Source organism: Lottia gigantea (genome assembly GCF_000327385.1).
Source record: "Lottia gigantea unplaced genomic scaffold LOTGIsca_216, whole genome shotgun sequence".
NCBI lineage: Eukaryota > Metazoa > Mollusca > Gastropoda > Lottiidae > Lottia > Lottia gigantea.
The window spans coordinates 126,738-140,189 of NW_008708518.1; the positions used below are offsets into that span (position 1 = coordinate 126,738).

General features: G+C 31.6%; 2 protein-coding genes across 2 annotated transcripts; one reads left to right on the forward strand and one right to left on the reverse strand.

Moving 5' to 3' along the window:
• Window positions 1-1,228: 1,228 nt before the first annotated feature.
• On the forward strand, window positions 1,229-4,684 carry LOTGIDRAFT_143784 (hypothetical protein; the record flags this gene model as incomplete). Its single annotated transcript, XM_009054413.1, has 7 exons — window positions 1,229-1,298; window positions 2,341-2,522; window positions 2,905-3,145; window positions 3,259-3,295; window positions 3,761-3,918; window positions 4,222-4,322; window positions 4,640-4,684. The coding sequence occupies 7 exons, from the start codon at window positions 1,229-1,231 to the stop codon at window positions 4,682-4,684; spliced, it is 834 nt and encodes a 277-aa protein (XP_009052661.1).
• Window positions 4,685-7,212: 2,528 nt separating this feature from the next.
• Window positions 7,213-10,506, reverse strand: LOTGIDRAFT_239260 (hypothetical protein; the record flags this gene model as incomplete). The annotated part of the gene is made up of 6 exons (XM_009054414.1): window positions 7,213-7,657; window positions 8,185-8,292; window positions 8,580-8,696; window positions 9,242-9,403; window positions 9,715-9,892; window positions 10,429-10,506. 6 exons carry the CDS (start codon window positions 10,504-10,506, stop codon window positions 7,227-7,229), a joined length of 1,074 nt encoding a protein of 357 aa, XP_009052662.1. The 3' UTR covers window positions 7,213-7,226.
• Window positions 10,507-13,452: the final 2,946 nt, after the last annotated feature.

Below are 13,452 nucleotides of genomic sequence, written 5' to 3' on the forward strand. Positions count from 1 at the left end.
TCCATTGTTTTAGTAGAGGGAAACGGGGGAGTGATTAGCCAAAATCCAAAGTGGAATAGATAATAAATAATTATGATAATAATAATAATAATAATAATAATAATAATAATAATAATAATAATAATAATAATAATAATAATATTTATAGAAGATATTAGGTATATAACTGTCAAAGAATAAAAACATATAAATTAATAAATAACACTGTAAAGATACAGACAATAAAAAATAATATTAACAATTTGAACTTGAAATGATTGAATGATAATTATAATAATCTTTCAAATCACAGGTTATAGATAAATAAGACAATGTTATGGATAGATACTTCTAGAATATTTATTACTTCAACGTTTCAATGTGGTAATTATATTCCTGATAATGGTGAAACGTTGAAGTAATAAATATTTACCTATGTAGTGATTATAAATGAAGATAGATGTGAGAAATATAAGAAATGTCTACATCAAATAATGTGTATAAGGAAATAAAACAAATCCATTTTGAAACAGGTTTAACCCCCTATCGCCCTATTTTACAAAATAGAAGAATCCTAAAATACAATTTCAATATTCAGAAATGACTTCATGTACCAATTCATAAAATCTGACTATTAAATAAATCCATTTAGCTACAGATTTTAAATATGGTCCTAATGTCTGAGTTGTTTACAATCCTAGATTTCTACAAATTTTCTGCAATGGCGAAAAATAAAATAAAAACCGTTAAAATAGTTAAAAACAGTGAAAGAATTGACCTCAAATAATTAAAACAAGCAGATCAATACAACTGATACAATTTTAGGTTAAATATTTTGACTAGAATGTTCCGATTTGCCCGATATAATTCTACACTGTACAATTTGACTAATGTCCGATTTGTCTTAAAATTAAAAATATAGTCTTAGACTACCAGTCTTTATAAACTATTGACATTGCTTTGTTTAATTGCGTCTGGATAAACCGAGTGTAATGATGTAAAACCGCATGGACTACTTGCACACTGAAAGATAAGTTCATACACGGAAACGAAAACAAAGAAAGAGGACTAAATACGGATCTAAATAGGAGCCACAGCAAGTTTGCCATGATATTTTGTGTTTTTAGGAGTTGAAATTGTTAAAACTTTGTGGTGAAACGATTTATTTTGATTTTTTAGCGACACTAATTCTAGCGCGCACTGACAATTTGATTTTATACGCATGCGTAACAAAGACATCCCTGCAGAAATGGCCTCCCAAGCTAAAGTAGCGAAATCCGATGGAAAAAACAATCATGATAATATCGACGAGCAAGCAGGTAAACTATTTATTGTTTCTATTCGATTCTACAGATTCTTGTGCTTCGAACGGTATATAGAAACCGCCGAATCGGGGACCGAGATGGCCAAAATACGGGTTGTTTTGGTGAGATGTTGTGTCTTGTTTTGGGGGCCACATGGTTTTGTAAGGCAAATGGAAGCTTTGTTCTCGATTTTCCGGCTTCTTTTAAACAGCCGATCTGTTCAAAGTAGGCCACCTTTTGAAACCATTGATGTCTGATTTGGCCGCTAATAATTGTTGAAGTTATAATAGTTCTAAATTGATAAATATTATTACCAAATTTGAGTAAAAATCTAAAAACAAAATTTAGTCTTGTTTGGCCTGTTTAAATTTAGTGACTGGTGTTGGCTTGGCCAATCCCACAATCCTCTGCTATAGGCTTTGTTCTGGTAAAATCATAATTTTTTCATGAATTACACTGATGTACGCCCTTTTGTGTAGTCTATGATTTCCCGGAGATAAATTTGTCTGACAAAATCTGCGCTCTGTCTAGATGAACAATAGGCTTTAATTAAACAAAAATGGAGAAATTGTTTCACAGACTTAGCTTAGAGTTATCTCCCTTATATTAATATTATCAATGGTGTATCTAACAAGGAAGATTTACAGGTTATTTTTTTAGACGTGATATGGTGTTCATTATGTGAATTTTATTATATGTAATCAAAGTCTGTACAAGCAAGACAAATGCCTCAATCAAAAATCTATTCAACTAATGACAAAATCAGGGGTGAAGGTATTATGTATTTTTGGTCGTTTTTTGGACCAATGATATTGATCGAAATGAAAAGATCTCCTATCATAATATAAGAGTAAAAAAAACATTTGTTCAGAATAATTATCTGGATGATTGCAAGATTTGGACCATGTTATTTAACTTGTTTTCAGCTGAGCTCTGTCAAGTTGGTTGAATCAGTCAATTAGTTTCATGCCGAGTTGACTATGGCCTGTTTCTAACCTATAATTAAAATCCAAGAATCCAATTTGTCTGATAGTTAAACTGTATTTTTTTTTCATAGATAAAGAGCAACAAGAAGCTATAGAACAAATAGATGAAGTACAGAATGAAATAGACAGACTCAATGAGCAGGCCAGTGAAGAAATATTGAAAGTTGAACAGAAATTTAACAAAAGTCGGCAGCCATTTTTCCAGAAGAGATCAGATCTGATTGCTAAAATACCAAACTTCTGGTTCACTGCTGTATCCTTTCTAAAATATTTACTTTAAGCCAGTTCGGGGAGATACAGTAGAAAGTATTAAATGTGTCAATTTTCACAGCTGTCTCACTCATCTTTTAAAACCTCTGCTTGTTTTCTGTAGAGTGAAATCAGTTTGTTTGTCTTCCTTGCGAATCCTGGTGGATTCTCCCAAAGGCAGTCTGGACAAGTCTTTTGAAATACAATGCAGATAGATTCATTATAAAATTTCATTTTCTCAAAAAAATAATCGACTGACAACTGAATCAGAATTCTTCAAGTATAAAATAAACATCAAGCTGTCAAATAGAGAGATGGTATCTACACTATAAATAGGTACATCTTATGACAAATCCAGTATTTTCTCTTCCTTAACCGTGATATAGTTTGTAAATCATCCCCAAGTCTCTGCTCTATTAAACGAAGAAGATGAAGAAGCTTTACAGTATCTAACCAAGGTGGAAGTTCAGGAATTCGAAGATATAAAATCTGGCTATAAAATAAACTTCAGTTTTGATACAAATCCTTATTTTGATAATGAAATAATTTCTAAAGAATTTCACCTGAATGATACTGGGGAACCTTCGTCGAAATCTACAACAATAAAATGGAAATCAGGAAAGGTGGGTTTAAATTTATGAAATGATTAACAAACTACAGTGCTGTAAATTGTCTTAAATAATGTTACGGAATAAGATAGTGTCAAATTCCCTTAGCTGTAGATTATAGCATAAATACAGAATTATTACAGAATATTGCTGTCACCCATGTCCGTCTGTCTGTCCACAATTGCTCGTAAACACTCTACAAGGCACAATTTTTGACTGATTTCAACCAAGGGCGAACTGAGAATTGAAAATCAGAAAAATCAAAAAATATTTAGTGAGTTATTGCCCTTGTTCTTGAAACACTCGTAAACTCTCTAGAATGTGCAATTCTTGATGGATTTAGATGAAACTTGGTGTGAGGGTTTTTTGTCACTTAAGGATGAACCCTATTTAAAATCAGAAAGATCGAAAAATAATTAGTATGAGTTATTGCCCTTGTTCTTGAAAACTGGGTCAATTTTAGCTTGTAAACACTCTAGAGGGCACAATTCTTGATGGTTATTTATAAATGAAATTGCTTACTAACACTCTCTGACTGTTTGTCAAACTTAGCTAGCTAGTTTATATTGTATAATAGTATATCCATTATTTAACATTGTAATATAATGTTTTAGGACCTAACGAAGAAATCAAGTACGCCGAGTAAAGGTGGAAGGAAGAGAAATCATGATGAAGGGGATCAAGAATCGTTTTTTAACTGGTTTTCTGATCATAATGATGCTGGAGCAGATGAACTTGGTGAAGTGATAAAGGATGATATATGGCCTAATCCATTACAATATTATTTGGTAAGTTTTTAAGGATTAGTCTTTAAGGTTTAGCTGATCAACATGTGTTATAAATTCTTTTGAGCTCAGTTGATCAAAACTGGTACATCAAATAAAAATTAAAAATTACGAAGAAAGATTATTTAAGTTTTGAGTTTTAAAGATTTGTATGGATTATTTTTGGATCTGTATATTTTTCTTGGTATTTTAGTATTAAATGTTATAGATATGTTTTGATATATTAGCCATCTTAGCTTTGATTATTTAATGATTTGAATTTCGTTCTCGTGTAATTAACAGGCGTCTGAAATAGATGATGATACTGGAGGTGATCTCGGTGATGATGATATAGATGAAGAAGACGAAGGATTAGATGATGATGGGGAGGGTGAAGATGATCTCGAAAATGAAGGTGAAGGAGACGAAGATGTAAGTAGATAACATCAGATCAAGTTATTGCCGGGTTATGTTACCGATTCAACCCTCTCGGACCATTTTAAAATAATTGTAAGGTGCCAAATTACAAAAATCTGGTGAAAAATATAAATAATGATTGAACTTCCAGTATATGTACCTTACTACACTATGATCTGAGTTCCACCCCTATTAAAGTTTTTGTCTTGTTATATTACTACTTCATTTTTCTATCCTATCCTTACCCGTTGTTAACAGCCAAAGACAATACAAACTGTGACAGTACAATAGCCAGTTTGATATTTCAAATGTATTTTCTCATCTAATTTCAGGATTTAGAAGATGGAGATGAAGGCGGCGATGATGAAGATGCATAGAAATTATTAACATTATCATCCATCAATCATTTTATCAACCAATCATCATTCATTATCATTTTAAATAGGACACGCCCACTTAGCCTCTTCACCATTTTTGGACATTCCTGGTGTATGAATATATGTAAATGAGGTAGACAACCAATCAGATTAAAGAACCAGGGATCAAGGTTTTAATTTTCTGCATGGGAATATACTGAATAAATAAATGAATCTAAATTTTATATTTATTTGAAATTTTGAAGGCCATTGAAATACGAGGCTGATAAATTGTACAAAGATAAGTTATGGCCCCTCCCTTTTTTTTTTGAAAAATTTGAATAGATTAGAATATTTAGAAATTAAACTTCAATATTACGTATACCAATAAACATCATTACTTACATTGAGTTGACAAACCTAATTGCAGAGTGTCGTAATGTGTTTGGTTCTACAAACAGTATGAGATAAACAAATATGTTAATAATGCACAGTGGAAATTTCCCTAAAGAAAAAACAATTTTCAACGAGGCTATATTCAATTCAAACTAATTTTATTGCTGTTAATTATCAGTTGAATAAATATAGAATATATGTGTCTGCACAATCTATTTCAAATAGTGCTGGGATAATCAAAAAGTGCACAAATTTAAAGGAATTTTTAAAAAGCAAATATTATGTGTTTAAATTCCACAAAGCATTAAGGTATTTGAAAACTGGTGATATCTTTCCTGTATTCTATAAAGAGAGTTAAACACATTGATGTGATATAATAAACTATTTTAGTAGCAGGTGCTTGTCATATTTTGTTTGTAAATGGATGTAATAAAACTTGATCTAATCTTAATATTCTGACCTCTATAAAACATTCATTTCAAACTTGTGACAAACTAGATTTCAAGTACCTTATTGTTCTTAATCTGATTAAATATTTAATTGTCCATCTTAAATTAATATAAAAATTATCTGTGGCCTCTTTTCACCAACTTTAAATATTTTCTGTAATGTCTAAAAACGGGCGATATTTTGTATTAAAGTTTTGTTTTGTGTGACATAGTTTTAAGTAAAAATAATGAATGAATATTAATTGAGGCTTGAATTAAATTCTGTGTTAAAAAAAACTGAGTTAAAAATGATATAACATTCTCATCATCTGATTGGTCTATTGATAAAAATGATTTGAAATTTAGTTTTATTAACCAATCAGATAGTAGTATTTTCTGGACCCTGTTCTGTAAAAAACACTCAAGGATCAGGATTTTTTGTAAATGTGTTCTTATATTGAGAAATATCAAAAAATTCTTTATAAAAAAATTTGTGAAACAACATGGATATATCAATTTTTGATTAGGTTTAATAACTGGGTTTTAAAAAAAATCCAAACTTAAAGAAAAACAGTTATCTAAGTGGTCTATAAATCCTAGATTTACAGTCAATTTTATCAACTGACCAATCAGATGACTAGAATGTCTTTAATTCATTGGTGAAAGTTTTTGAGAAAATGGCATGAAGGTTTCTTTAGTTTTTACCCGTATCCAGAGTTGGGTTTTGTTTGTACAAGAATATAAAAATAATTGGGCCAGATTCTAACAAGGCTAAAACATGGAAATCATTTTGTTAAAAATCACATGAAAATAAAAAATATTAAAATGTCAAATAAAAAGAGCATTTTGTTTTCTGAATTGTGCTGCAGTAATATATTATGTATTAATATGTATTAAGAAATGGTTTGGTCAACATCTGAGAGGCAAATTAACCCAACAAGTTTGGTGTTGCATAATATTTCATGACTGGTTCCCCTTGTTTTAATACAAACTGCCAAGTCATTCAAATCGAAGACCTTAACCCTAGATTTTCTATCTTTCATGGGTTATATTATTTCTGAACAGTTTCCTCCCTTGTCAAAAATAGAAACACTGTCAGATTCCTGTATAGACGTTAACCTATAGGTCACTCATTGGATCAATTTGGATGGTCTTTCACCCACCAACCCTGAGACTATTGATCTCTTTATTGACCAACATCTCATCTGTTTTCTTCTTTTTGAGGTGATAATCTGTAGCTGAAGATCAGGGGTCTTATTCTCCTAAACTGAACCAGATTTTAAGAGATACAGTATTCTGATTGGATAATAAAATTAAATTTAAAATCAATATTAGTGATTGACCAATCAGATGACTGGAACACTAAAATCATCTTAAAGTTAAGTTTTCGAGAATAAGGCCCCAGGTTATTTATTCGTAGTCGGACTCGATTGGAGAAAGGTTGTAGACAGGTTGTTACAGATTTAGGGTTTGGTTTGCGGTTTGGATTGTTAGTGCTTGGTTTATTAAGCTACAAGTTCACTATGCAGTTCAGTTCCTATTAAAAAAAGCAGAACAACAGTCGTTAGATTCAGCATTAACAGATTTCAGTTATCTGTACTCACAGGTTGTCATTCATCAGTTCAAATACATTAGTCCTCAAATATCTAGTTATTTATAGATTCTGTCAAGTCTCATGTCCCCCTTTCCTTACTTTCACAAGTAGTTAGATAATACAACAAGGATATTAAATATATATTTTATTGTACAAGAAGATAATTTTTTAAAACAGCAGGTAGTGGAAGTTCATCTTTAACAAGCAATAACCTTTCTTTTAAAACAGAACGTATCATATATCTACAGGTTGATTTTAATGTTCGGGGATTATGACTGTATTCTTTAACAATGTCTATTAGTTTCTGATCACAGTTAGATGATTCACTGTATAGTTTATGAAGCTGATGAAGACCAGTCAAACCTAAAACAGGTTGAAATATTCCAAACAGTCGTATAAGAAAAGACTTAGAGGCTCTAGGTAAGATTTTCTTGATCCATATTGTGCAGAATTTATTTAAACTTGGAATATTTCGTCCTAATCTTACTAAAGTCTGTAAGACAAGAAAATCATCTTCTTTCAATTGTCCTGACGGGTTTAAATGTCTTAATAATTCCATATGTACTGTCATATTACCTACAAATATAAACAACATCAAGTTAATACATGGAAATACTAAACTTTTATACTTCATAAACCCTTTCAACACTGAGTGAAAATAAAAATAAAACATCATATACCCTGAACTCCAAGTAATAAGGGTAAAGTCACTCAGTAACGGTCAGTTTACCTGGGTTAATATAGTGTAATGATGTGCAAGGTAATCCAGCCACTAGGGTTGAAAGTGTTTCTAGGCTTTATGCATCAAAGGACAATGAGTAAACAAACTGTTGACAGTGACAACAAGTGTCTCATTAGGAGAGAAATAAATAACAATATCAATAAATAAATGCAAAGCAAAACCCGAAATAAAAAAAAAACATTTTGACAAAACATTGGTAGCAGCTAATGAGGAAGTATATCAATCATCAAACAATATCCTTATCTTTGCATGTGGATTCCATAAACAGCTAACAAACCCCATGGTAACATTAGTTGTATGTGAAGGTGTTTTGAGATTTTCTAATTGATGGCCGATAGTAGATAGTATATATTAACCATACCTTGTTTATCAGGTTCACTAGGAGACAGACCACTATAAATTAACTGATATAGAATCTCTTTACGAATACAGTTATCTTGTTTATTATTCAATATTATATGATGTACGGCTGAAAAACACAAACAACAAAATCAATACTGTTTTATCAAAACTGGCTAAAAGATATCATCAGTAAAAACAGTATCTTCACAATGTCAAATTATTACAACAACCTTCGTGCTGCGATTTGCTTGGGTTGTACGCCTATGAATATAGCCAGTAAGAGCCTTCTTTATTTTACATGGGTCAGAATTAGGTCTTATACACCAAACTAACATGGTCCTGTCTAACATTCAGTCCAAGGGAACAATATAACGAAAGAATGAAAAGAAATTGTCAGGAAGAAATATAATTTACCAGTATAATGAGATTCATCTTTAATATAAACATTACAACCACTATCTATCAACACTTGTACAATCACTAAACTTTCTGGTGATTCACATCCACAGGCTTTCATCAACGCCGTCATTCCTGTAAATATCAGAGTAGAAATTAAACAAAAAACAATCAACTATTGCTGGATTATACAATTAAGACATTCCCAAACTGAAACAATAGAATGGGTGATAACAAATAATTACACCAAGTTTCGTCTAATTCCGTCTAGAATTGTGTCTTCTAGGGTGTTTGCTCAGAATGTTACAGCAGATATCTAAGGAAATGGCAAGATGCTGGATCCCCGTGTCAAGGAGTCAAATCCATAACTTTGTAGAAAATTTCCAAAATAGAAAGTAGGGGAAATAACTGTATATACAGCCAAATTGTTGCATTTTTCTGTCGGTAGCAAGTTTGATTGTCGTCTGCAAAAAGATTAGATGCCATTGATGGATTTGAATTCTTTTTCGGTGAGAAAAATACTGATGCCACAACACATGCTTCTGAGCCCCCCCTTTGGCTCTGCCACTTGATGTAGGCCTACTTTGCACTTTTCTAACACAATGTTTTAATTGTATTAAATAATAATAAATTCAATAATTCATGTAACTAGACTTATAACAAGGGGAATAACTCTCTACCTGCATTATCTTGAGCATCAATAGCACAACCTGCCTCTATAAGGGAGATAACTCTCTGTGACGAAGTTGTAACAGCCATATGTAATGGTGTGGTCCCGAATCTATCTGTCACATCTAAATCTGCTCCAGAATATAACAACGTTTCAAAAATCTCATCACTCTCTGTAATGGAAATTACAAAAATAACCTACAATAAACCATTACTATCTGTCCCCAATATGTTTATGAACATTTTTTGTTCTTCTTCTCTACTAGGGGCCCACTGGGGGCTGTCAAATAGCATTTACTTAGCCCCTCTTTCCAAAAGTTTTGGCTCACTATACCAATTTGTGAGTAACGATAGCTTGCCAGGCACTCCTACTTGCAGCTGTCCGAAATGATAACAGAGTCTTTGGTTTGTGACTAAAATAGAAATTGTCTCATACTTCATATGTATATATGTTTTTACTAAGTCAAGGGCAATAACTCCTTACCTATTGCAGGTTTACTCTGAGTGGAATAATGAAGTGGATATTTATCATGTTCATAGCAATAGTTAGGATCAATACCACTAGCTAGAACTCGATGAAACGCTTTCAACTGACATTTCTGAATACTCTGTACTAATTTCTTCTCATATTGTGATAATAATTGTTGAGGTTTTTCATGCTCCTGAAAAATTCATTCAAAATATTTCATAGTTTTACGTCTTTCCTGCCCCTGATTGTGCTAATAATAATACTATAAAGTGTGCAATGGAGTGCAGGAAAACTGTTGTATTAACATAGCCTAAACACACAGGGCCTCTTATTGTACCATCCAAAAGGCTGGCCTAATCGGCTAATGACATGCCCATTTCTAACTGAAACAAGCATATTATCATAGAATTTCAATATCTTATAGAGCAAAAGGGTATAGTCTGAAATGAAATGAATGGAGTTTTGCGTCCTACATTTCTGCACCTTATTGGACTTATGCAGACGGGCAACGCCATGCTATGCAGTGTGCAATGAGGGAAATTTCGTCAGGCAGGCAGGCCTACCGGCTACCAGTAAGAAAAAAAGTAGATCTACTGAAACCTAAAGATATTTCAGGCTGCAACTTAATAATTAACAAATATAAACAGATGAAATTAACATTCAGCAGTCAGACGAATTGGGAAATATAACAATATTAATCTTCCTTAATCCTGTAATTAAAAAACTAACTTCAATTTCATCACGAATGTCTCGATAGTCAGCCATTGAAAATATCTCCAAACTAATCGATAAATCTTTGATCAACATTTTGTCAGTTTATGGCCTCCATTTTGAAAGAGATTTTCCAAATGGCTTTTAGATGAATTTTGCAAATCATTTCCATTTTGTAAAAGTCAAAAATTTTACTAGAAAGGGGCTATTTCTTTATTTCTGTCATTGACCTACTTATTTCTTTATCGGTTGGTATGTACGAGAAAATAAATGGTGGCGATTATCGAGTGCCAAGAATTCGTCTGCAAATGTTCCACTTGAATTAGGTGAGTAAATCTTTGTTTCTGGCATTGTTTTACCTCATGACGTCTGCACAAATTTATGGTCTTTCATTTTTCGGTAGAAATTTTGTGTCGTTTTGGCTGGCTTTTTTCTAGAAATGTCTCATGTCACGCCACTTAACAAAACTGAAATTTTACATGATTTGGCCGACTCCTGACACTGCCGGTCTGCAATATTATTGTCGTGGTGTCTGTAAAGTGTCAACTTGCCATGTATTGCAAGGGGATGGGGTATTTGGGGAGGGTTCATTTAGTGACCATGGGCTCTATGTGTAGAGATACCTTCGAGGTGTTACCATTTGTCGCCTTGGAAAATTTATCAGAGTCAGGTACACACTGTCAAGATCTCCTTCAAGAATTTTAACTCAATACATCTCTTGCTATTTGGAAAACGGCACATATTCTCTGCAGGCCTGCAGCCAGATTTGATTGTTCGGAGGGATTAATAATATTTCCGGAGGGGCAATAATGTTTAGTTCCAGTAATTAATGGAATAAGTCAGTTGTCAGAATATTTTCAGGGGGCCAATTCTTTCAGGGGTCATTTCCCCTGTAGGTACTGGTCTGACTCTGCAAACGATTTTAAAAGTTTATCATTGACTGATTGTATTTGAGTGCCCATTGATATATTGGTGTCATTTTTCTGTACGAAAATAAAACATATAACTTCTTGAGTATTCACCTTTCCCTTATGAACTGCTCAAGTGAAACATGGTAGAATATGTTAAAGTTTGTTGAAGAATCTATGATCAAAGTATTGAAGGAGTATCAAATCCATGAGTGTCCAGAATTACCCTGTTTGAAAGTTAAAATGTCGATCTTTATTTGTTGTCATCTATGTAATTGTTTATTGTTTGTTTTGTGTTTTGGTTGTATTATCAATGAGGGGTAGAATGGAAGACAGGCCTATCAGTGGGTACTCATGATGTTATCTTGATGCTCATCGATATTATACACGATTAAATGTCAAAATGACGACTCACCAATTTAAGATACTCTGTGATATATAGTAAAGATATTTATAGAAATAGAAATTTGAAATATTTTTAAAGGAATTATGCGATTTAGTACATTTCTAGTATTTCTTAAGATTATTTACATATATTCAAGACTCAAATTAACACCACGAAAATGCCAACTATTCCTCTTTTAGTTTAAATTGGATTATACATATGCAAATATATTTGGGAATTAGAGATCATCAGGCTCAAATTTCAGAAAAATAAATTTAATAATTTAAACTCAATTTTCAATCAATCTAAGAAAGTTGTTTATATTTTCTATGAGTGTAGATAACATAATATCAAACTTTTCACTAGACTGATTGATATAGTGACACATCAAATAAAAACACATAAAAACTATGTGAGTGAAAACTTTAAGATAAAAAAAAATTATTTTTAGAAACCAGCATGATAAGTTTTTCTTGTTATCTTTTTATTTACTTGTTGTTTATTGTTGTTGTCATGGTGAATCAACAATGTAACACATCAATGGAATTTTCTCTCTTATAATTTCATGATTGACAGGCTGGCATAGTGATGATAACACAAACAATACAAAATCTCTACTTTCAATTTATTTTTAACATTGTTTTATTAATATAGGCCAAACTCTAATACAGGTATAGACTTAGTACTTTCTACTTTTAATTTATTTTTAACATTATCTATAGCAGCCTAATTCTAATACAGGTAAAGATTTTCTCCACTTTCAGTTTATTTTTAACATTATCTATAGCAGCGTAATTCTAATACAGGTAAAGATTTTCTCTACTTTCAGTTTATTTTTATCATTATCTATAGCAGCCTAATTCTAATACAGGTAAAGATTTTCTCTACTTTCAGTTTATTTTTAACATTATCTATAGCAGCCTAATTCTAATACAGGTACAGATTTTCTCTACTTTCAGTTTATTTTTAACATTATCTATAGCAGCCTAATTCTAATACAGGTAAAGATTTTCTCTACTTTCAGTTTATTTTTAACATTATCTATAGCAGCCTAATTCTAATACAGGTACAGATTTTCTCTACTTTCAGTTTATTTTTAACATTATCTATAGCAGCCTTATTCTAATACAGGTACAGATTTTCTCTACTTTCAGTTTATTTTTAACATTATCTATAGCAGCCTAATTCTAATACAGGTACAGATTTTCTCTACTTTCAGTTTATTTTTAACATTATCTATAGCAGCCTAATTCTAATACAGGTACAGATTTTCTCTACTTTCAGTTTATTTTTATCATTATCTATAGCAGCCTAATTCTAATACAGGTACAGATTTTCTCTACTTTCAGTTTATTTTTAACATTATCTATAGCAGCCTAATTCTAATACAGGTACAGATTTTCTCTACTTTCAGTTTATTTTTAACATTATCTATAGCAGCCTAATTCTAATACAGGTACAGATTTTCTCTACTTTCAGTTTATTTTTAACATTATCTATAGCAGCCTAATTCTAATACAGGTACAGATTTTCTCTACTTTCAGTTTATTTTTAACATTATCTATAGCAGCCTAATTCTAATACAGGTAAAGATTTTCTCTACTTTCAGTTTATTTTTAACATTATCTATAGCAGCCTAATTCTAATACAGGTACAGATTTTCTCTACTTTCAGTTTATTTTTATCATTATCTGTAGCAGCCTAATTCTAATACAGGTAAAGATTTTCTCCACTTTCAGTTTATTTTTA